Raw genomic sequence first — 25604 nt, 5'->3', positions numbered from 1 at the left:
ACGAGAAAAACGCCTTCAAAGTTGTCCTTCCGACGCTATCATGGTCATGGGGAGGCGAGACAGTTTTCACCGCCTGACAATAGAAGGCACGCTCCTAGCGACCTCCGCCATGTTCAGTCAAGCTTAGTACCAGCGGTCTACGCACGACCAATCAGTTTTCAGGATGCCACACACTGACCAATAAGATCACCCCCTCGTTTCTCTTACATTGAAAATTGGAAAATCATGGCGCAGAAAAACGCTAATTTCTTGCCTTTCCTATGATCATTTACCTTCGAAATTTCGGCAGATGATGGACAAAACATTAGACTACAAAATTATGCGAAAAACAGAAATCTGATTGTTTTGACCAATTTTGATGATGTGACTTCAAATATGATTTTCTCGGCTCAACCATCAGCGACTTTAGGATCCTTTTGTTGTAGCGGGTCACATATGTACATGAATACCTTATAATTTCAGGAACTTTTGATAAAGTTATTTGAGAATTGACGTGATCTATCCAAGAATTGCCATGATCTATTCACATCAACAATCAAGTCATTGATATTAAAGGGGATGGCTAGCAACTGATCAGTGTGAATCAATGGGAATGCTGGGGGTGATTGTTCCAATCTTTGTGAGATTGGTTTAAGAGCACATTATATATCTACTGTCGTGTGAAAATTGTTTATTTCAGAACGGTCTCGTATTCAAGTAATGTGCAGTTTAATGCCCCGTCACTGTACAGGCATGCTAACCTGGAAACATTAAACTGCACATTACTTGAATATGAGACCATTTTGAAGCAAATAATTTTCACACAACAATAGATATATAATGTACTCTTAAATGAATCCCACAAGGATTAGAACAATCATCCCCCAGCATTCCCACTGATTCCCACTGATCAGTTACTAGCCATCCCCTTTAATCTCTGTGGCTGAGCAGGAATGTATGCGACCTTGAAGTTCCTTTCTTTCGGCCATTTCACATCTGACAGCATTACAGTGATCATGCAATACTACTTTTTAAAAGCACAGAGTTGAGGAAGGTAAGTACATGAAGAAAAAAAATAATCGATAAAACTGAACAGTTCATTTTACTCTGCTACTGTGCAGGTGGTCTTCGATGTCAGCAAAGGTCAAGAGGAGCTGAAGACACTTCGACCATGGTTGCTGACCATCCAGGCTCTGGCCCCTGGATGTCCGGTCATCATAGTGGGCACTCACAAGGACAAGATACCCAAGGGTAAATGACCACACAGATATTTACTTACATGTATCTCTGGACAGTAAAGTAGATGTGGTTTAATTGTTGATGTTTGATCTTGTGGTATACAATTATTATGATTACTCATGCCCTTATGGTAGAATATCTTACTAAATGTTTGGGAATTACAATATCTGAGCTCTCTTCAATCATTTGTGGCTTTCTTCAATTTGTTGCAAATCCACCCTGACACTGAAGGTGGCCTGTAGAAATCACTTTCTTGGGAGTTGGATAGAACATGTTCTTTGCCTACTGTGTGGATGATTGTCTGACATCCGAGGATAATATCCTTATGAGAGAAGTTATTTTCCGTAATTATTTTGCAATCTTAAAGACTCAGCCTTGTCGAGGATACTCAAGGACAAGTCTTTCTAAGTTTGCTCAAGTGAGTAAAACATATATACACTTGTATGGGGTTAAAGGACAAGTTCACCTTCATAAACATAAGGATTGAGAAAATGCAACAATATTAGTAGAACACATCAGTGAAAGTTTGAGGAAAATTGGACTATCGATGCAAAAGTTATGAATTTTTTAAATTTTTGTGTTGGAACCGCTGGATGAGGAGACTACGACAGCTTGTGAGTCATATGCGTACAACGGTATAAAGAAAATGTAAAAGAAAATTCAACATATTTTCACTTTTTTCGAATAATAAAAGAGCACTTGACTTGCCTCTTTCTAAAGGCAGGGGGAATAATATTACCCATAACATGTGTCGGTAAGGAGTCAGGGGAATGTGTACTTTTTTCAAAAGATGGAACTTTGTGAAATTCTCTTTATATTTTCCTTATATTGTTGTACGCATGTGACATCTAAGTTATTCATACACAGCAGTAGTCTTCTCATCCAGCGGGTACTGCACAAAAACTTCAAAAATTCATAACTTTTGAACGGATTGTCTGATTTTCCTCAAACTTTCAATGATGTGTTCTACTGATATTGCTACATTCTCTCAATCCTTATGTTTATGAAGGTGAACTTGTCCTTTAATACATGTATGATTATGTAATTCATCACATTTCATGAATAGGTGTAGCAGCTTTTACTAGATGTCAAAAGCAAATTTTAGATTTCATTCCGATGATCACTGCGTTGATCTGTGTTTCTGCAGCCAACTTTGAGTTGTAAAGGGATACCAGATAGCACTTTCGTGAAAGATAATTTTGACTCATTACCATTCTCTTTCTCTGTCCCAAACCCCCCCCCCCCCACCCCTTTCACAGATAATGGCATAGAGTACTTGGAGGACATGCAGATAAAGGTGACAGAAATCTGCAGCGCCCCAGGATTTCCCCAGATCAACGATTACATCGTCCTGTGTGCCCAGACGGAAGACGGCGGGGTCAGCTTACTCAAGGAGAAGATGGAGCAGGTCATCCTCACGTGAGAAGCAAAAAGATCAATCATTTATAATTTCCATTTTTGTCTTGTGTATTCCCTTTTTTCTTATTGTTAAAGTTGAGTTGCAATGCTTTGATTCCCTCCAATTGGATTTCCTTGAATCATACAGTTGTATAACATATCCAGGCTCACTCCCCATTTTCCTTTCTTCATATGAAACAAAAGACAGGCTCAGACAGTCTTCAGCATTGCACTGAATAAACATAATTACATTTTAGACTTTATTTTGTATAAGCTGTTTTTTTCGTGTGCAGATATTTTTGCAAATGAGAAGGTCACGGACAGTTTTGCGAAATTTTACAAATTTTACAAAAAATTTTACACAATTTTGACACCAACACTATCATACATGTACTAACATCTGTCAGTCCGAGATACTTTCACATATTGCTAAATTCAGCGCCCTACAGTTATTTGCAAAATTTGAAAATCTAAAAGAATTATGCAGTATCATCGGTGATGCATGCTTCCACTAAGGATGGTCACATTAAAGATATTCTGATACTGATAAAAGACTGGCTGAAAATCTGGCCTATAGTGGCCTATAAAGCTGTTGCTGGTTTAATTCAAGTTTAGGCACTCTCCTTTAATTTTCTTTTTATCCCTGCAGAGAGAGGATCAAAGGCCAACCCATTTTTGGTCAGATGATTCCATACAGCTACCTGGTAAGCAGTTTCAACTTCTTTCAGAAATACACTGTATTCGAGTAGATCAAATTTATGGTAATTATGGGGCCTTGTTGTGCAGACATAGCTGATTGATGTACAATTAATGTTTTCAATGATTGTATTTGTCACAGCAACAAATTTTTTTTTGCTGATTTGTTGTTGCCTTCATGTTGCCACTCTAACTTCAATGAGTGGGATTGCAAGTACAGAACCTATTAGTATCTATCTTTTCATAGCTCTTGTATTGGACAGGCACACTTCATAACATGTGTATTTCACAAAATTTTTATGAATTCAATTATGAGCAATATATTGCCATATTGCCACAGTCCCTGTTTTTCTAAGTCTTGCTTTAGACCCCTTAGTCGAATTCTTAACTGCTCTCATGAGTAGGTAACATCTAGGATGTTCCTTACATGTGATGATGAAGTCAAGACCATAACCAAGACTTGCTTTTGTATCCATGATAACGCAGCGGCTGGAGCAGCTTCTGCAGGCACAAGTGAAACGGCTGAAGCGCGATGGGCGCCCCCCAGTGATGCTGCACCGACAGGTCTTGAAGATGATTCGGGAGGATGACCTGCAGCTCAGTGATGATGAGTTATCGCAGGTGAGGATGCTGTTGCTAGGCAACAGAGGAAGCTTAGAATGGCATTAATTCATTGTGTACAGAAACCTGGTTGGACTTGTACAAAGTCTATAGTACAGTCTGCCATGGTGTTCAGTCATATGGAAGGAAATATCTGTACATGTCAAGTAACTACTTTTTGTAATGTGAGATTATAGTAGGGGTTTAGTAATCCCTATACACAATGTAAATCCCCACATGGAAGGATAAGTACATTGTAGTGATAATCTTCAATACAGAATCACTTTCGTGTTTCATCATTGTTGAGCCATTTCAGATGATGGCTTGTCTTTGGAACTGAATGTAATCTGTTAGGTATTATGAAATTCAATCTCAATCATACATTAAATCTTCTAGGTTGAGATGTAATCTGAACTTTTTTATTTACCTTGTTTAATCTCGGCTACACATTTTTTTTTTCCTGTCCATACATTGTATGTGTACTTCACTTCTCCCTGTCAGGCTGTTCGGTTTCTGCATGAGACTGGGGTGCTCCTTCACTACGATGACCCCTCCCAGCAGCTGACCAACATCTACTTCATCGAGCCCCAGTGGCTGTGCAAGATCATGGCCCGGGTCATCACGGTCCGCGAGATCAACCCATTTGTCAGCGAGACTGGGGTGAGCAGAAGTTTCCACAGATTACATTGTGAAGAGTATTTTCTAGAAATATACAAACTGCTCAATCAATCATTATGCAATGATTTGTAGAGCAATGACCTGATGTGTAAAATGAAACGCCAAGAATGCTCTGGCGCATTTTTTTTTCTCCCTCCAAAATCAAATAATTCTGTCATCCTGACCTTTTATCTTGGATCATCAGATCATGAAGGTTAAGAACATCCACATGCTGTTCTCTGGTGGAGATGTACCCCAGCAACTCATCCCCCAGTACCTCAAGCTGCTGGAACGGTGAGTATGAGAATTGAGATTCTCATGGAAGACACCAGTCATAAATCTGTGATCACTGCTAGAAGAAAGTTTGTTTGTTTGTTTGTTTGTTTGTTTTATTTGTTGGTTGTTTTTTCAATGGTGCCTTTCATATCCTATTGACTTTGTGTGCAGAAGGGAGCTGGCACTATCTGTTTTGTGAGTGTCCTTTTGCTGCTAAACACTAATAGCATGAAATAGGAAGAGCATTTGTATGTAATGTACAACATGTAGTTAAAACATTTCTCTCTTCTTACTGAAAATCCCTTGTCTTTAATAGCATTCTTTTATTTTAACTTGTTTCCATTTGGATGGTATATGTCCTGTTAGAACTCGAAACAAAGCTGTTCTTGCCAGTGAAAAGCAAAAATTTTGATTTTTGTTGCCTTTTTATCTGTTTTTCTACTGTTATGTCAGGTTTGAGGTTTCTCTACCGGTGAGTGACGATGAGATTCTCCTTCCGTGCAAAGTTCCCGTTCACAGACCCGTCATCAAGCTGCCAATCAATGACGCCAAGCAAGGTGAGGGGAGGATCAATCGCCATGACGATTGGGCAGATTTATTCCTTGTTCTGTTCAAGGAATGTGATTAATGTTGCAGTCCACTTTACTCAGATGTGGCTGCATGTTCTGGGCTTTCTCAATGGGGGGTTTGTTATAGGAGCCTGGTAGATAGTGTGGAGTGCTTGGTGCTAGATATTATCAGAATCATGATAAGAAGACTCCAAAGTGTCAACAGATACTGGAACAAATAACTGAGAAAGATTTAATGTGACACCTATTAAAAGCATAAAGTAAAGTCTACCATGTCATGTAGTAGCCTTTTCTCTCCATTCTTTAATTCATTTTTTCCTTCTATCCTCATAAGATAGATAAGAGAAGAGAGATGGCCAAGAATTAAAACAAACGTTTGTCCTGTGGGAGCGATGTGCATGAATACGCATGGGCATGATGTACAGTGTATGTGTGTCAATGTGTGGTTGACTCTTGACAGGTTGTGCGGTTCTATAGTGCATTGAACTGAAGGGACCATTCAGTGTTTGCATACTGTCTAATTGTTGGAATGTTGTCAATTTGAATGCCAAATATAGGATGAAGCATGGTGACTGTATTGACACAATACTCCTATAACAGAAGCACCGACTGTGTGAAGATTTATATTGTCAGCTGAAATTTACTTATTAACCAGTAGTCAAACTGTGTGATTGTTTAGGCTTTGATGTACATTGAAAGTTGTGACTGATGAAGTTGTGGAATGATGAAATTTAGGTTCATATCTTACTAGCATTGATAATATACCAAGCACATGAACTAGAGATTAGATATAGAAAATGGAATGAATTATGTACAGTAGTAACATACATCTGATTCCTGTTCTTTTCACGATTGTTAGAATGGAGGAAATGAGGACTAGATTCACCCATGAAGAGCTGGATGTGAAAAAAAAGCACAAGAAAATTAATCAAGCCAGTGATCTCAATATCATGCCAATGTTTGTGATCTTTTCTCACTTGCTTGGTGTCTTTTTTGTTTGTTATTATACCCCCACCCACTCATACATGTAGTTCTTTTAAGATAATCTGTGTGGTAACATATAACCTTTTTTAGAGTAAGTTTCTTAGTAAAGAACTGTAACACATTACAAAATATATCAAATGGCTTCTACTTTGGTAGATTACAGCCTCCAATTTTTTTTTTTCCCAGAGTAGCATAATTCAGAGAGTTGACACAGTTGATTTCACATTTCTTCAAGTAGCTCACTTTGAATGCATGAACTTTTCATTTCTTAGGTACAGCTGTATGTGCAGGTATCATGGACAAACCAGTAGTTGTGTGTAGCTGATACTGTCTCTGTTCATTATTCTGTGTCTCTATCTTCTTCTTCATGTTTCTTCTACCTCTAGATGTAACTTGTCTGAACTTTATATCTTTTTCTAATCAGTACGAGTGATCACATGTTGATATTTTCAATCTGGTCATCTCTATCCCCTCCCTGTTTAGTCTCTTACTCTCTCTCTTCTTCTATCATTCTCTCTGTCTATCACTCTATTTTTCTGTCTGTCTGTCTTGGTCTTTGCTGTTGAATATACCATTTTACTCCTCCAGCCCCCTATCTCACTCTTTCTCTTCATCTCTTTCTCTCTTTCTTTATCTACTAGTCTGTTTATCTATATATCTATCTATCTATCTTATATCCATCTATCTATCTATCTACCCATCTATCTACCATTCTATCATTCTATCCATCCATTTATCTACCTATTTATCCATTTATCTATCTATCCATCTATCTATCTATATCTATCTCTCCATCTACACACTATCTACAAATATCAACCTATAAGTACCTATCTATCTATCCATTTGTCTATCTCTATCTATCTATCTGTCTATCTGTCTATCTACCTATGTATCTCTATCTATCTGTGTATCTATCTACCTATCTATGTATCTATCCATATATCTGTCTATCTCTATCCACCCATCTGTCTCTATTAATCTATCTATCTATCTTGCACTTGGCCTGTTCTCTGTCATTCACTCATATATCTATTCCTCTGTGTTTATTTAAATCTCTCTTTCTCTGCCTCTACCTTTCTCCCTCACAAACTTGTCACTCACTGTGATTTCACTGCGTTCTCCCCACCACAGATGTTCTCCACCGCCTCTATTCCATGTACTATGTTCCCATAGGATTGTGGACAAGACTTGTGCTGAGTCTCTTACTCTTCACCAAATATTTGCTACAGGGAGTGAGGAAAATGTCTCCTTGTCTTTTTTTCCGTCACTAACATTTGTACACCCAAATTTCGTACACACTATCCCACTCTATTTATACTAACAAATCACCTATCATTCTTCACAGTGATGTATCACTTGTTTATGAGACCAATATTGATAATGGTAATGGTTACAGTAAAAAAAAAAAAGATGAGGTTTATGCATACTTTGCACACAAATGATAGATTTACATGTATATGCTACTACCATGCCTACACATGACTTGCAGACATCATCATGTGAGCAATAACTAACACAACACTTTTTTTTCTCTCTTTTTTTTCCACCAATTGCAGCGCTTAGCTGTAGCACTGACTACATCTATGTAATTGTTTATGCATGCACAAGTGATGTTGTGGAACTACACCATTTTGTTATTCCTATTAACTAACACCGGCATGCCAATAATACCTCATCTTTCAGTGGGCATCGTTCCTCACTCAAGTTTTCTGGGCACAAATTCGATTGTCTATGCTCTTTCTGTAGTGGATCATAGCAAGTTGCATATTATGCAAATGCTGAGGTGATACTGCTTGTGCATGGAAGATGTTTGCAGTTTGCTTCTGTATTTGAAAAGAGTCGCTGCAGTGAATGTTGTCTAAATTTTTACTCTTTGCCTGTTGCGCGCTATCTTATTCTAGATTGCGAAAACTTTCAGCATGATCCATAACAAAAATAATAATGATAATGATTAGTGGCTTTGATTAAAATAGCATTTTGTGTTTGTGTTCCTACGCTCTTTAGCAGCTTCCTACTGTATGCTTGCTATTTGGCCATCAAAAGTCGTGGCACCAAAAGCGAGCTATCCACTGCTCCTTGGACTCTTATGGAACCAGCCAACAATGCTGCATATGGGGAAATTGTTGGTTGTCATCCCCCATTTGAAATTAAGACATACATACTCTGCATGACTTTGAAGTTAATGTGACAAATGTCTGATTACTGTAAAAATAGAGATTTTTGCGGTGTTGAAAGTTTTGCACATTTCACTCCACCAGAAACCAGCACGAAAATAAAAGCATGCAAATATTTTTGCTCGCTAAACTTTCCAGTAGTTTATATCTTGATTCTGCGGAATCACTACGTAAAAACTCACCAAACTCTTCTTACCCGACCGAGCGCGAAAAATTATTCACTTTTACAATATACCATGAAGGAGACAATTGTTCAGTGTATATTATGTACACTGTATGTCTATATTAAGCCAAGAGCTTTTACCAATGGTTGATAGAGGCTTATACTGTGGTATCCCAGCATTTGATATGTGTGTTCGATTTGAAATTGTTTCAGTGAATGTTTCACATGAGATTTGTATATATGGGTTAAGACCTTTTTTATGTGAAAATTTAAGATGACATAATTTCAGGTTGTTCATGATAGCTTGTAGTAAAGTAAAAATCTAATAACTGAGTGGTTGCTGGCTAGTTGCTGTCATGGTAACTTCAATGTTACAGGTGATGATGATGATGGTGATGATGATGATGATGATGGCATTGATGATGATGATGATGAAGATGATGATGGTGATAATTATTCTAATGATGACCATAATCAACAGAAATTGTCTAATTTTTTTTTTTCATATTATCTGAAGAAAATCAAGCACATATATAAAGAATTTTTATGTTTACAATAGAAAATTGTAGGGTTATTTCCTATAATAGTATTTTTATGTGTGAGTACATGGAAACTGCTTGTAGGAATTTAACAAAAATGAGAAGTCTTATACATGTATATTCAAGTCAAAATACATCTAGAAAATGGATGATCAAAATACATCTACATATATATGTATGTGATATGTAGATAATGATTGCCTGCAAGTTGCACATGACCTGCTAGTGTTAGCAATGTATTACGCACTTGTTAATGGCTGCACAAATATAGATGCCAGCAGACAATTTAAATCATATTCTGTTGCTTTACACTGCTGAAGCTCTACAACAGGCGCTATAAGAAATACATAGGGCTTCAAAATTAAATGAGCATTACCCTTTTTTTTTTATGCCCAAGATTATGGAGAAAAAATATTACTGATAAGCAATCAATAAATTTGAGAGTAGAGCTTTTGAGAAAATGGCAAATAAATCTGGGGAAATGCTTTGTATCATTATGTTTTCTGCACATTTGACGGAAGCTGTCATGTGACACAATTGCAAGTAAAGTTAAAGTAGAATAAAACTCAAATATATAATACTGAGGATTGAGGGAATGCAGCTATATTAGGAGAGCACATCAAAGAAGGCTGAATAAGATTGAAGAGCTATGAAGTTATAGAGTTTTGGTGATGTCCTCACTGGTTGAGAAGACTGCAACATTTTGTGACATCAAGCATGGACAATGATATAAAGGATTTATTTTTTTAATTTAACATAAAATTTTCACTTTTCTAGCATAATTAAAGACCACATGACTCACCTCATTCAAAAAGCAGGGGGAAACATATTATCCTTTATATACTACAATTTTTATTTATTATATATCATTTGCCTTTGTTGAGTACAACTGGATATGCAGACATCGGGGTTTCTCTATGCTTCATCTGTGATATTTGATATTCTGATTTGGTCTCTGCATGAAACACGTATATTGTTTGATTTTCTGTATAGTGATATATGATAGGGTTATTTGTGTAATTCATTAACATATGTTCCATGTATTTTCATGGTATATAAATCCATGTAAAACTGCAGGGTGCCTTAAGAAAGCACTTTTGTACAGCTGAATTGGCCAATCCTGCTGGAAAGTGTAAAGAAAACAAATAAATTAATCAATTAATGGAACTTACAGTTTACAACAAGTAATTGGTATTCCATGTATATATGCATTATATGAGGTATATATTAATGTATTTGTATTTGGGCCTTGCTGCAGTTGGATCATCTAATGATATTTATACAGTTTCCATTCAGAGTTAATCCTTGTCATCAAATATGTTCCAGGGATGTGGAATGAGTGCTCTGGGGAAATATTGAAGCAGTATAATCAACATGTGATGCTATAATGATTATATAATCTCCCTACAAGTTATCTACAGTTGTACACACCATCTCTGCAGGTATGATTGTCTTTTGCTTAATACAACGTATGTAAAAGGGCATATATCGCTCGAGCTGTGTATACCACAGGAGAGTTATTCTAACAGCCAATATATTTCTCTTTACTAACTTGGTTCATGCAAACAGATGTCCTCCATCGTCTCTACGCGATGCTGTACATTCCCATCGGTCTGTGGTCTCGAATGATCCTCCGCCTCTTACTCTTCTCCAAACACATGATGAATGGAGTGAGGAAAAACTACTACTTTATCATTATTATTGGGTTTTTGGTTGGGGGGAGGAGGGTTGTCCTCGTTTCATATTCTTGTTGGTGGGAGCCCTCGGTTGCAAAGTGAAAGTTAAGACCAGTTGTGGAAGACATTTCAAAGGCAAGAGTTCTTGTCTTCTCATTCCTTGTTTGATTTCAATGACCTCACTGCTCTGTTTAGCTTTTTATTGAAGTTAACTTAATCAATGTTGAACATGGAGCGGACTTCCCCTCGATTAATCTAAACTCTATAAAGATCAACATATACAATTTGCAGTGTGAAAACAAGTTATGGTTGTGATAACAATACCTTGGTCTGTTTCTCCTCATGAGTTAACTGACAAAATTGCATAACATACCCTAACAGAATGTTAACTGACTTACACTGTAACTCAGAAAATCTCTGTGCAGTGGCACCTAATTTTAGGCAAGCTCTGTACCTGTAAGTCCAATTTTACACTTGTGCATAGAAATGTGCCTGTTTGATGTCACAGAAAATCTTGGGAAAGGATATATGAAAGGGCATAGATATTGCTCACAGAACAGAAAGAACATAGTGCATACAAGTGTCTGTTGAATATCACATAAATTTGTCAATATGTGATTATTTTGGAATACATCTTTGAGTGTGGATGGATGGTAATAATTTCAACCACATCAACATATGAAGGCCATCAGATATCTTTGTGCAATTACATAATTAAAACACTTCCAAAATATACTATCATGTGATGTATAAGTTGTAAACTTGAATTTCTGCTAGCCATATAAAATTAAGTAACTATTCTTATTGGTTCTGAGAAAGGGCAAGAACATCTATAATTAAATGTTTAATACCTGTTCCATACATGGCTGAATGTTTTTTTTTTTTTGGGGGGGGGGGGGGGGTTTGGGGAAAAAAAAAACCCACAACAGATTAAACTTAGGCCTTCCCTTTTAAATGGAAAGTGCACAGTTCTTTGTTGCCATCTAGTTACAGGTACATTGCACTGTTTACTTTGTATGTCCATTCCATTCTTAATCCAAGTTTCTAGCCCCTGCAGAGTATTTTTTTGTAGCAGTTTAAAAACAGCATTCTTTAATGATGCACAGTAATATTCAATTAAACATTAATCCATCTGCAGACAAATTTATGACACAACTTTGAACGGTTGCTTGTATCCTAAATGAACATCCATACAGATGTGTCATCTGTCATGTATAGAGATGTATGTACATGTAGATATTAGAGTAAATTTTTCCTGGTTGGATGAAAGCATAACCAGCTTGTGAGGTCCCTTTCATATCATCCACCCTTAATCTAAAGGTTCGGCCTATGAGTGCTGCTTTTTTTTTTCTTGGATATGGTTGTGCATTATACCTTTAATGTGTCGTTGTGGTGTAATCCCCTAATGGTGTCATCTCTGGTGTAGCTTGGTGCTCCAACTTAATCTGCTGACTTGTAAGCAACTGTTATCTTGTACAATGTACCTTAAATTCTTTAAGAGACACTGCTAATACCGTTTCTGCTCTGTGTTGTGTCAAGGACTTGGTACACCATTCATACACCCGACCATTTTTTTAAACTTTTTGTTCTTTGTTCTTTTTCTCTTTTTTTTTCTATTTTTTTAATTTGTACCAGTACATTCCCTCTTTTGCTTTTGCACTTGGCATGTGTACCTACAATATGTACATATACGAGACAGTATCCTGAAATACTTACCATAATTTGGCCATCAGTATCTTGACCTTACTATATAAAAAGTGCTGTTGAAGACCAAGTGTGACACAAAACTTCAGTGTACAAGTCCCCCCCCCCCCCTTACAGTATGTTACAATACTTGGTAATCCGAATGTGTGATCGTATTGATTTCACTGTATTGCTCATAGGAACTCCTCTTATTAAACACAACATGCTGAGCACTGATACCTAGCTCTAACACTAGCCCTTACACTAACACCGATGCTAACACTTACTTAACCCCTTGTCTTGCCACTAACCAGGAGGAGGATGATGCGGACACCATTCCCATGTGGCACATGCCTGTCCTAACCACGCAGTCATCCGCATCCAACCAGGTCAGAGTTCAGCTCATTGTGGGTTTAGTCTCGTGGTACAGACCTTAATATGCTCCAAGACGGAAACCCAGCCCCGAAAGAGGGAGTCTCATCAAAATAGATAGATAGATAGATAGATAGATAGATAGATAGATAGATAGACAGATAGATAGATAGATAGACAGATAGATAGATAGATAAATAGATAGATAAATAGATAGATAGACAGATAGATAGATAGATAGATAGATGGATAGATAGATAGACAGATAGATGGATAAATGAATGAATGAATAAATAAATAAATTAATTAATTAATTAATTAATTAATAAAAACATAAAACAAAGAAATGTCAAGTGTTGTTTACATGAAGGGCTGATCTTGAGACAGACACCATCACACAGAAAGTTGTGGTCATCAGTCGTCCAGTAATGAGGTTGACCAGCTGTCTCCAGTCAGGGTAAACTTCAGTTCACTCTTTTAAATTGATACAGTTGGATTTTTTTTTAGGAGCCAGGGTGATTATCATCTCACTGATCTAATGATATACATGTAAATCTGACAAAAATATGAAATAGATTGAACTTTCAGTCTTGATTGCAGTTCCAGTGGAAATTCAATTCAATTATTTATTTATTTCCATCAATAAAATTAGATGAGTAGTCCTGTGGCATAAAAAAATTTAGAAGTATTGATACTGAAAATCTTTTCAAACTGGCTCAACTTTGTGGTGATCCGTTATACTTAAAACAAGTGGGCCTCTGTTCATCTATGTAATGATTTGAAATAGAAGAGAGACTGAGATTTTTAAAAGAAAATAGAAAGTCACCACCTCACCTCTAGACAGTCCATAGCAATTTATGTAGACAATTGTGTTTGACCCATAATGAGGTGGATAATATTGATGATCTACTGCAGTAAAAGAAAAACAGCTGTGAAGGTAATTCTACATGCAGCTCAAGCTTTCAGTTTCACATCAGTTTATGTTTTCACATCAGATTTATAAAGACAGCTAGATAGCAGAAAACAGCTTACATTTTCAAGGTATAGACATGCAGGAAAATTGGAGGTATAGATTAGTATAGTCTGTCTTCATGAAAAAGAAGAATCTCATAATGAACTGATGGTTAAATTGCGGGTGAGGCACAATTGAAATCTTATTCTGTGTCATAAATCAAATCTCTCTTTTCTTCATACTGGTAACTGCAGGTTACTGTTAAAGTGGAAATTTTCGCGGTGTTGAAATTTTCACGCATTTCGCGCAACCAGAAACTAGCGCGAAAATAAAAGCACGCGAATATTTTTGCTTGCCATATGTTCCTGTGCGTGATGTCTTGATTCTGCGGATTTAAAAACACGCGAAACTCTTCTCACCCGGCCTAGCGCGAAAAATTACTTGCGCGAAAATATCCACTTTTACAGTAATAAGAACTTTTGCGTTTTGACAGTATTACCTGTGCATACAGGAACATTTGTATGTGCATTAATCAGCGATATATCCAGTTATTTTTCTTGCCGTGCATAGTATGTGTGCATTTCATACCCAAAGACATGTTATGTCAGCACTTTTCTTATCAAGGTAACTAGTAACTGCTTCAAAATCTGGCCCTGTCTTCCCTTCTATCCAAATTACAGCACTAATGTATTCGGTCTTGCATCAGATGCATAAAGTCAGATATAAGAATTGTTTCATGTAATGCAGGTATGATGTTGCATGGGTATGCTGACTTACAAATGCGTATAATATCTGAATGAATAACCTTGGTTTCAAGAATGTACATTTGTAAACAACTAATTGTTTTGTTCTGGTGATGTATGGTTTCATATTAGCACGTACTAAGGAGCATGGTGTGCTTTAACTGAATACGAAACATGGTGCAACTAATACTAACTTTAACAAAGTTGTGTTTGAGTGTAAGATGAAAGCAACGATGTAACTTTTCTTAAATCATAGTTTCTAGAAATCATTTACATTGCCTCTAGTGATTGTAGCATACATGTAATAAGAGTTTTTTTATAACAAATAATTGTAGTGTGGATCAAATGGGAAAAGAACTTACCTATGTAAAATCACATTTATAAATATTAGGCAACTGTAAACATTCTGTATGTTGATGGGAGCATGTAAGATGAGATTGATCACATTTATGAGCCAAAACTATTTTACTTGACAAGCTGCTGTTGAGTACTTCAATCTATGAAAGTTGGAATGTAATATAAGCCTGTCAATACATAAGCATACCATGATTGATTGGTAACCTGAACATGGTATTTTGGAACAGGCTCTACTGAAAATGCAACAATAAGTGTGACTTGTGTTTGTTCATGTGCAATGTTACTGAGACTCCTAATAGGATTGTAGAAACAAAGAATTGTTTAAAATCCACTTTTGGGACATACAACAGATTGAGAGACCACAATGATAGAGATAAATTTCGAAAAGGCATGGAAAATGTATTTCCTTTAATGTGAGGAATAGTGTTGGCCCTAATCATCAAATGTATTTGTTTATCCAATCTATAAGAAAATAAAATGAAAGTAGGGTTACCTGGAAGATTGATCTATTCATTCTTTACTGGAATATACAGTCAGTAGCTGGTAAAGAATTTCTTGATTTGTTTATCAGAGTTCAGTGGAGTAAAGAGTAACAGTTTCATCTGAGTAATCTCTTGTGTTTCTCATGTTTTCAGTTCCAGGTGCGACACGGAGGAGAACCACACACTCAGTTTTGGCGAGAAGGGATCTATGTCAGTTGGTCAGAGGTGATAAAATCAGTTTTGTTTTCTTCATCTTTCACTGTATGCTATGTTACATATTATGCTCTGACATTGTTTGACAAAGCATATACATTTCAAAGCTACTTATTGTAACTCCACAGCCTACTGGGAATCTTTCTCATTTGTATATGATTATTTTTTGAATGATTGAGCATGCTTAGGTCCTCTGTTTGCCGTTTCAGGAAGCTTTCTTCTTGATCGAACCACTGGAAAAAGAGCAAGATACCCTGAAGATTACAGTCCCAAAGACGAGACTCGGCTACAGGTAAGTACAAAGATGCAAACTCTCACAACAAGTTGATTTTCTGATGTATCTCATGGAAGTTCTGTTACCAGAAGCAACACATGAAGATTTTTTTTAGCTACAATGTATATACCGGAGAAGTTTGGTCCAGCACAAATAAATAAGGAAATGAAGAAATGATGGTGATGATGGTGGTGGTGGTGGTGGTGGAAATTATGTTGTTGATGATAATGATGATGATAATGATGATGCTGCTGATGATGGTGGTGGTCGTGGTTGTGGTCGTGATGGTGGCAATGATATTGTTGATGATGATGATGTTCATTATGATGATGGTGGTGGTGGTAATGGTGGTGGAGGTGGAAATAGTGTTGATGATGATGATGGTGATAAACAAGAGGATGATAATGATGATAATAGCGATTACAAGGTAGTATTGATGATGACCATGAGGTTGTCAATGAGGGTGATATAAATATTGATCATTATGGTAATACCTATAATCATGAGCAAGAATAGTTACCAATGAACCATCATTCCAATAATGTCTGCAGGTTACTTGGCTTGGTGTGCGATCACCTTGACGACCTCATAGAGGAATGGTTTCCTGGTCTCTGTGAGTTTGACCCGATGCATGGACGAACACTGCTTCAAAAACTGGTGCCCTGCATCTTGTGCAATGGTAAGAGCTTGGTACTACTCCAATTCCATCATCTGCTTAACTCATACTGTGATTTGCTTGGCAATGGGCATGTACACTGGATTGATTTCTCTGCCAATTGGCACAGATGTCTGAAAATTTATTAACAATGAATATAGGGAACGTAATCCCCTTAATCCTTTTGTCACTAAGGCCTTCCTGTTTGACCAAAACACATTGCTACACCCGAGTTCGCTTTATAACTTTGCAACTAGAAAGTTTGAATGGATTACTGAATGCTGGTGAGAAAAGCTTCACAATCAAGCTATCAAGCCTGGGCATATAAAAGGTTAGTACGGCACTGTATATGCTCTTTGGATGTAAAATTAACATACATATATGCTTGACAAACTCTCAATCTCATGAAATAACTGTAAAAATAAAAGATCTACCAGATGACAAAATGTAATGTAAATTTCAGGATTAGAACAAAATTCAGAATGAAGTTTAAAAGGAGGAGTAAATAATGAGAGAGCATCAACCAACTGTCTGTCATTGGACAAGATAAGAAATTAAGTGTCATTATGATTATGATTAAACATCTGTCAGTGATTTCATGGCGCATCACAAAATATGGTATATTTCGTAGTCGATCCACCATATCGCCATTCCATTGACGATCTGATGAAGCAGTCGGAAGTGAGTGACACTGCCACCTGCCCCAACCACCCTTCCAAGAAAGTCCCTATCCACATCCTGGTGAGTTTCTCATCATATTGTAAAACGAGAAATGTTCGTGTGCATTGTAATTTCGCAAATTTCACGAGCGCCAAGATTCGCGAAATTAAAATGCACACGAAATTTCTTATGTATGCTATATGCATTGAACGCAAGAGGCAATTCGCAAAAATTTCTTGCCACGAAAAAGGCAGTCGGCTCCAATTCGCGAAAATTTCGTGCCGCGAATATATCATGTTTTACAGTATCCCTCTCGGAGTGAATTTGTTTTTCTACACTTCCTTCATGTTTGGTCTTGATCTCAATGCAACACAATTTTTGTCCCTTCTCCTCTGCGGTCTTCTGTTAAAGATGCATGGAACTCAAATATATATCCTTAAGCCTTCCTTTGCAGTCTGCATATACTTACTGTATATGCCGAATATTTCGCGACATTTCACGAGTTGGGTGCTATTCGCAAATTTCAAAACACGCAAAATTATTAACTCATCCTAACAAGAACATGAGATGCACGCATATATTTGTGTAATCAGTACTATACTCCACAATCGCGAATTTAACCACTCGCCAAATTGTCAGGAAGTCCTGATTTGCAAAAATTTAGACTTGTTAAATATTTGGTGTATACAGTACCGGTAGTCTCTGTGATTTCCCATAAAATGTGAACACACACAAACACACACAGTGATTTGTGGGGAACTGTATTGTTTTCTCCTGTTTTATTTTGTACCCCATGAGCATGATGGAATAAAAGCAATTGTACTCTAGTTTTCTGTAAATGAAACTATGTGAGTACACACAAGCACACACATACAATATACGTTGTTATTTTTGCATACAGATATTTTTGCGAATAAAGAGGTCATAGACATTTTCACGAGGTGTTGTTTTTACAGATTGACACCAGCGCGAATGTAAATGTACTATCACCCAAGTGCATTGAGACATTTTCGCGTTGTTAAAAATGAGATCCAACCGTGGTTCACGAAATTCACGAAAATTAAACCCTTGTGAAAATAAAAGCTTTTACAGTATACTTTACACACACAAGCATGCAAATTGTGTTACATGGTTACATGGCTACATGCTAAATTTGACAAGCAAGTATGAATCAGAAGTATTGAATCAAATCAAATTTTTGAACACGTATACAACAGGCTCCTGATGTGATGCTAGCGGATCTGGAGGACAAGTTCTTGATCGACCCAGTGAAGCTGAATTTCCGCCAAAGGTATTAAAATGTGCTTTTAGCTTAACTCATGAAATCGTGTAATTTCCATTCACATCTGAATCATCTGAACTTTATATTACAAATATCCATGGACCCAGCAATCAGGTACTTCACAATACAAATGTATGTTATCCTCAGTAAAGAGACTTAGGCTTTTATTGCAGTTATCTGTAAAAGTAGATATTTTCTCGTGATTAATTTTTTACGCTCGGCCGGGTAGGATGAATTTTGTGTGTTTTTAAATCTGCAGAATCAGGACATTATAATAATAATAATGATAATAATTGTTTTGGATATAAACTCCAAATTTTATTGTCCAAGAATGGTAATTCATTTTGCCCAATTGATCGTGGGCCCGGCAGCCACTGAGCAGCGCCAGATCGACGTTGCTCTAACCTTTTCAACTGTTGAACGGCAAACAAGGTAGCAGCAACTCCCATCTTTTAACGTCTTTTGGTATGACGCGGCCTGGGTTTGAACCCACGACCTCCCGATTGTGAGGGCAGCCGCTCTACTCACTGAGCCAACACATCGGTACTATTCGCTGAAACATATGACATGCAAAAATATTTACGTGCCTTTATTTTCACATTAGCTTCTGGTTGCTGAAATGGGCGAAAATTTTCACACTGCAAAAATTTCCACTTTTACAGTATACACAATGTACTTACAGGTGTACCTGTTGAAGAAACAAACAAAATTATAAAGCACTGTGAGCAGCCGTTGTCAAGTGGCTCTGTGGGTGAGCCCACAGATTCTCAATTGTGACGTCCCTGGTTCAAGTCCGCCGTTCATCAGCAGTCGTGCCCCGAGGCAAGACACTTTATCCTCATTATCTGGTAGTCTATCAGTGGGGACTTGGAAACCATTAGTCTCATGGCAGCCTGCTCATAAGCATTGAGGCGCTTTTCTAGTGGCCATGGAATATAAGTCCAGACACAAACATCACTAGGCTTTGATTATATACATGTAGTATACATTGATTATGCTTATTATTAACCCATTGAGGACAAGCTGATTTTGCTGTAACACGCATTTCCCACAGACACCTGCCCTAGTATACTTGGAACTAGTCTTCAGTGGGTTAAGGAGATGATACATGTACATTGTATGTCTTCTTTGTTCTACAGACAGGAAATGGTTCTCGGAGAGGGAAGCTTTGGATCTGTGTACAGAGCAACATACCGTGACAAGGTAGCAATCAAAACTTCACTTCAATATTGAGATTAATCCCACCAAGTTTTTATTCTTTGGTTATTATATATCTACAGTTAGTAGCAATGGACTATAATGTAATTTTGGGGATTTGTGGCAACATTAGATTGTATGGCTTCATATTCTATGGAGCAGATGGCCTGCGGTCTACGGTAATATGCATGATTGATTTTTCTTCTTAAAGACATTGTTCAACAATACAGTAATTCTGTCATTTGAGTAACTTTCACTGGAATTAACGTCTGCGAGTCAAGGTTGCCATTTATTTCGTGGCCATAGCTTAAGGCACAGCAGTGTTCACATCCAGCTGATTATCATGAAAGTCTCATATTCTGTTTCCTTCCTTCCTTCCCCACTCCACCCTGCCCTCTTCTCACTGGACCAGGCTGTTGCTGTTAAGGTCTTCAGTCATGCCGGAGGAGACAGCCATCCTCATAGACTTCTCCGCCAGGAGGTTTGTACAAATTCAGCTTTGGTTCATTAATCGTCTTCTCTCGAGAGGATTGTAGATATTTTTCAGATAACTGATTGTGTGCTTGGAGTGCCAGTTGGCACTCATAACCACATAGCATTGTACACAATGTTCAAAGTCCCTGGTACAGAAAGGGTTAATTAGTAAACAGCATTAGTGAATTTCAAGGTGAAGGAAAGCAGTTTCCTCTTCTCTATCATCTTGGTGGCAGAATAGAACAAAACTGCTCAATCTGGTATCAAATCACCATCAACTTAAACTGTAAATTTCTTCATAGAACTGATGACTGAATTTTTCAACCACTAAGATGAGTGAAGTTTCATTCTTTTCTTTTCCTCACATCGACTCATCAAGTGTGTAGTGCTGATATCACCAGTGAGAAAGTTGCAATAATTTGATACCGCTGTCAATCTTCACATACTCTGAGCACACCACGACCTACAATGTATGTGAGCATAATGGGAAAAAAGAAAAGATAAACAAGAGGTCTGCTTCTTTATATTTAGATGGAGTTTTGACTTCTGTATCAAACATTTCAGTTTAAATCAAAATGAAGATAGATTACTTACATAGGAAGGTGTGATGTTTAACTTCACCATATCTTAAACCCTTGATGAAAACCTGGTGATTTTCTTGTCCTCTTCAACTTCACCAGGTGACAGTCCTGAGACATCTCCAACATCCAAGTCTGGTCTCCATGGAGGGAGTGGGCATTAACCCCCGCATCCTGGTGATGGAGCTGGCCCCTCTTGGCTCCCTCAACACCCTCCTCAGCAACGGGCGTATCAAGAACCGCAGCCTTCAGCACCGCATTGCCATGCAGGTGAGGTTGAGTGGATTGGTGTCATGGTGATACAGTTTCTGTAGCTTGAATACTGATGGATGATAGTCATTGTGGCCATTGCCATGATAATTTTGGTGTTAGGAGATACAGTGATGAGGATGATGATGATGATTATGATGATGGTAGTGATGATAGTGATGATGATGATAATGATGGTGACGGTAATGGTGACAGTGATGATGGTGATGATGATGATGGGTGTGGTGATGATGATGACTGTGTTGATGGTGTTGGTGGTGGTGGTGGTGGTGGTGGTAGTGATGATGGTGATAAAGAAGATAATGGTAACAGTGATATCGACATTGATGATTAATGAAGAAGAAGAATATAATTTGATAGTGATGATGCTGATACCAATGCCAATAACAACGATGGTGATTTGGGGAAAACAAAAATTCACATTAGATCGAAGATATTGGGGGTTGTATTCTCCTCTTTTCGAACCATTTTGGTTATATTTGATGGGGAAAAAATCATGTCACAGTAATAACAGTTATTGCGTTTATATCACAGAAAGCAATAACTCTGCAACCATGACTCCCAGTGTCCGGTGATTGCAGAGTTGAAGTGTTACTTGTCAACATGGCTAGGTTGTATTTTGTTCTGCTTCATACACTCGAGTCAAGTAAGCCACTCGTTGCTTCTAGGAAAAGTTGCTTTGATAGCCACTCTTTCTTCAGTGGCAAGAATCCTCCTGCATGATTGGTTGTCACCATATAAAGTCACCATTCCATCAAGAATCATCACCATGACATATTTAATGAAAGAAGACCCTTGGTGTGAAATAGATCGCTCTTACTTAGAAACTTGTGGCATTTTAATTTTGTATTCTTATATTTGTTTGCATTTAAACAGGTGGCAGAGGGACTAGCATTTTTGCACAAGAACAGGATAGTGTACCGAGACCTGAAGCCTGACAATGTCCTCATCTTCTCTCTAGCTCTTGGAATGCTGGTAAGAGAATCTTGGTACTGTAGAAACTCTGCTTTAGAATCCTTGGCTGTTACATGAGCCTCGGTTTCCAAAATTAGCAATGGGGATGTTCTTTAAATTAAGTATTTGACTGGATGCACATAAAAGCTCAAACCCTCTACAAAACAACAAAAACATTTGAATAGTGCTAATAATTGTAATAATGATAAAAAACATAGTTTAGAAATAACAGAAAAATTGTACAGAACCTGTTTGTGAGGATTTCATAATACGTTGTATGTTCTCTGTTGCATTAAATGTGCAAATCTTACTTTTTCTGTGTGTCTTCTGGATTTAATGCCTAAATTTGTATCATCTTCTAGACAAGCATCATGATCAGATATGACACGAACTAGAGTAAAGCAATCAATGAACCACATACACCTGTATGCCTGCCATGAGATACGAAATGCTTGTACATATGCTGCTGTTTATTTAAACAGACGACTGCTTATTCTCCAACTGTATCATCAAGAAGATATCTTTAGTAATATCTCCATTTAATAGTTTTCTTTCATTTTTCACTTTTTTTGCAGCAAAACGCCAAGATCTCAGACTACGGCATCTCCAGGTTTGCCACTCCCTATGGCCTGAAGTCATCTGAGGGTACACCTGGTTACAGGGCACCAGAGGTCATCCGTGGCAACAGCAATTATAACACAGAGGTCAGCAAACTTTTAAGAGCAATATTAGTTTGCACAACAATATTTAATGTTTTTCAAATTCACTGATTGACTTTAGTATAAAATATTAAAGTGTCTGTAACTTTTCAGATGTGTATACATGAAAACATCCTCGTGCTTATTCCGCTCATTGGTTTCTTTGATCCTCAACTTTTTTCACACATCTTTTTTTTTTTATGTGTTCCTTTACAAGCTGTATCTTTTCTGTTTGTGCAATCCAATATTGTAAAAGTGGATATTTTTGCGCGACTAATTTTTTACGCTCGGCCAGGCAAGGAGAGTTTGGCGTGTTTTTAATTCTGCGGAATCAAGACATCAACTACTGGAACATGCAACAAGCAAAAACGTTCGCGTGCTATTTTCGTGCTAGTTTTTGGTCATGTGAAATGCGTGATAATTTCAACACCGAGAAAATTTCCACTTTTACAGTATCTCTACTGTCCTTTGTCTTTTTTCAACTCTGTTATCTAATTTGTGCAAATCTGTTGTATTATGACTTTTTGGGGGTGGGGGGGGGGGGTTCATCTGTTATTTCCCATGTCTACTTGATGTCTACTGTTTGTTCTACATTTTGTTTTGAAGTGAAAAGTGGCAGAAAAATGGTATTGTTGCCCTGCAAAGCATTCACACCTGATTTTGGTATTGCCTTAAAAGAAGTTTTCTGTGAAAACAACCCACAAGTCTTGATCCTTGCATTTCGTTCCCTGCCAGGTGGACATCTATTCCTTTGGTATTCTTCTCTATGAGTTGGTCATGGAAGGACACAAGCCATTTGAGGAGCTGGAGTTTAGGACAGAGATCGATGAAGCAGTCATCAAGGTGAGACTTATCCTATTTTGTCCTGTTTTGTTTTGTCCTGTGTATGCTTTTGTTTCCTAGATTATTTGTGTGCTTGAGTATACATTTTTTTTCTCTCTTACATCCAATTAATTGAGTTGCCGACATCTCTACAAACTTGTCTTTTGCATGGGCCTCTCTTGTCCAGTACACTAGTGAGCTGATGCAACCCTTGGTGGCCTGTACTTAATTGAATGAAGAACACAATGATTTTGAACAATTAGCTTCATACAGGTTATGCACGTCCTCATTTTTCTCTTTCACTTTCAAATATATGTTCATATATATTTTGCATATACTAATTTGTTGTAATTGCTGTATTCTAAAGAATTTGTAATGCTGGAGATGAAATTTGAATTTAATTTTATTTGATTTAATAGGGCTTTGCATGCATTGCAACTTGTTCTGTCAAAATTCAGGTGATTGTGGTTTTCCAAACCTCGTTTGTTTGTTGTTGAGTGCTGTTGATGAGGGCGTTAGACTTGCTCCGTGCCACTGTCTGTCTGAGAAATATCTCTCACTGTCTACATTACGTCCGTCTTTCCTTCTTTGTGTCCAGTCAATATTTTGGCTCTCAAGATCTTTGTATTTTCCCTCATCACATGGCCTAGTAGTGAGAGTTGCCCTTTCCTATTTGTTTTGCTGAGACTCCTGCCTATCCTACATGTAGCTTTTGAGAAAACCACCTTTTTTAAAGCCTGGGCCATCTATGGTGAAGGCTTCATTTGCATATTTTATCAGAACTTTAAGAAATGTGTGTAGAATTTAGCTGTGAAATGACTGTTAGATTGAAATGATGAATGAAAGCTCTGCTGATTGGTTTGTCTGTGCTGTACAGGGCCAACACCTACCTCCTATCTGTGGGAAGGGAGTTCCCCCATGGCCCGACCTCCAAGAACTCATCGACCACTGCACCGAGCATGTCCCAGAGAGCAGGCCAACGGTGAGTCCTATGACCTTTGGAAAATCTTAGCTGCACACAAAACTGTTACAAGAAACATGCTGATGTTGTGAACTTAATGCTGTGCTAGTAGTATTTAGAAACTGTTACGACAACATATTATATACATTACATGCAGAGATATTGCACTAGAAAGGATGTACACTGTAACATACAAAGTATATTTATTATAATGTCATATTTGTGTGCAATTCTGGAATTGAAATGCGTTAACATCAAGTCTTTATAGTTCTGAAACGAAACTTCACTTTCTCTGAAAAAAAAAGATATAAGATACAATGTATTTATGATAACAAGAACAAATCGTTCACATTTGTAGCATCCTGTGGTTCACAGCTTCAAAGAAAATAAAATCATTTGTTATAATTCAGTTTTACGTTTCTCATATATGGGACTTGAAATGTGTGCTGTGTGAATAAAGTCTCTGTATTTCTGGGAAAAAAAACAAAAAAACTTCTCTTTCTCTGATAAGACAAAAACATTTGTTATTTCTGAGAATTAAAATAAGTTATTCAGCATCCTATGGTACAGCTTCAGAAGAAATACTTAAATCTTAACAGTTGTTTTGCAATGATTCAGTTCAATATATTGGACTTGACCTATGTATTTTTTGAGTGACAATGGATTTGAATGATCACATATGAAGGCTGTTATCTTTGTTTTTTAACCCCCCCCCCCCCCATATCCCCTGCAGTCTCAGGAGGCCTTTGAGAGACTGAGTTCAGCCGAGATGTTATGTCTCAAACACGTCTTTCCACTCCTCAACGGCATCAATGTTGAGTGCCAGGCAGTCAGGGTGGGTCATCATATCATTGTTTACTCTCTATATGCTATAGATCCCATGATTATTATCATCATCATCATCATCATCATTGTCATGATGATGATGATGATGATGATGATTGTTACTTCACAACTTTCCGTTATCGGCAGTGCACTTTTGTGCCTGATCATTTACTGAAATTGTTGTGGATTGTGCTTCTTT

At 37.4% G+C, this 25604-nt stretch overlaps 1 protein-coding gene across 1 annotated transcript in view; it reads left to right on the top strand.

Moving 5' to 3' along the window:
* Positions 1-25604, top strand: part of LOC139718663 (leucine-rich repeat serine/threonine-protein kinase 2-like) — a 156405-nt gene that overhangs the window by 113560 nt on the left and 17241 nt on the right. Inside the window, exons 42-63 of the mRNA XM_071630121.1 lie at positions 1101-1230; positions 2478-2637; positions 3266-3320; positions 3799-3933; positions 4414-4572; positions 4775-4863; positions 5299-5402; positions 10847-10947; positions 12951-13031; positions 15696-15767; positions 15965-16047; positions 16581-16714; positions 17316-17425; positions 18562-18635; positions 19766-19829; positions 20236-20304; positions 20978-21145; positions 22022-22120; positions 22675-22803; positions 23533-23640; positions 24497-24601; positions 25314-25415. Of these exons, the coding sequence (XP_071486222.1) occupies positions 1101-1230; positions 2478-2637; positions 3266-3320; positions 3799-3933; positions 4414-4572; positions 4775-4863; positions 5299-5402; positions 10847-10947; positions 12951-13031; positions 15696-15767; positions 15965-16047; positions 16581-16714; positions 17316-17425; positions 18562-18635; positions 19766-19829; positions 20236-20304; positions 20978-21145; positions 22022-22120; positions 22675-22803; positions 23533-23640; positions 24497-24601; positions 25314-25415 (2331 nt within the window). The remainder of the gene's footprint in view (positions 1-1100; positions 1231-2477; positions 2638-3265; positions 3321-3798; positions 3934-4413; positions 4573-4774; positions 4864-5298; positions 5403-10846; positions 10948-12950; positions 13032-15695; positions 15768-15964; positions 16048-16580; positions 16715-17315; positions 17426-18561; positions 18636-19765; positions 19830-20235; positions 20305-20977; positions 21146-22021; positions 22121-22674; positions 22804-23532; positions 23641-24496; positions 24602-25313; positions 25416-25604) is intronic.

The sequence above is a fragment of the Diadema antillarum genome, unplaced genomic scaffold (assembly GCF_040938485.1).
Source record: "Diadema antillarum isolate AM-2024a unplaced genomic scaffold, OU_Dant_1.0 scf00000098, whole genome shotgun sequence".
Lineage (NCBI taxonomy): Eukaryota > Metazoa > Echinodermata > Echinoidea > Diadematoida > Diadematidae > Diadema > Diadema antillarum.
Note: the sequence above shows the minus strand (reverse complement) of the source record. Positions and strands in the feature narration are given on the sequence as shown.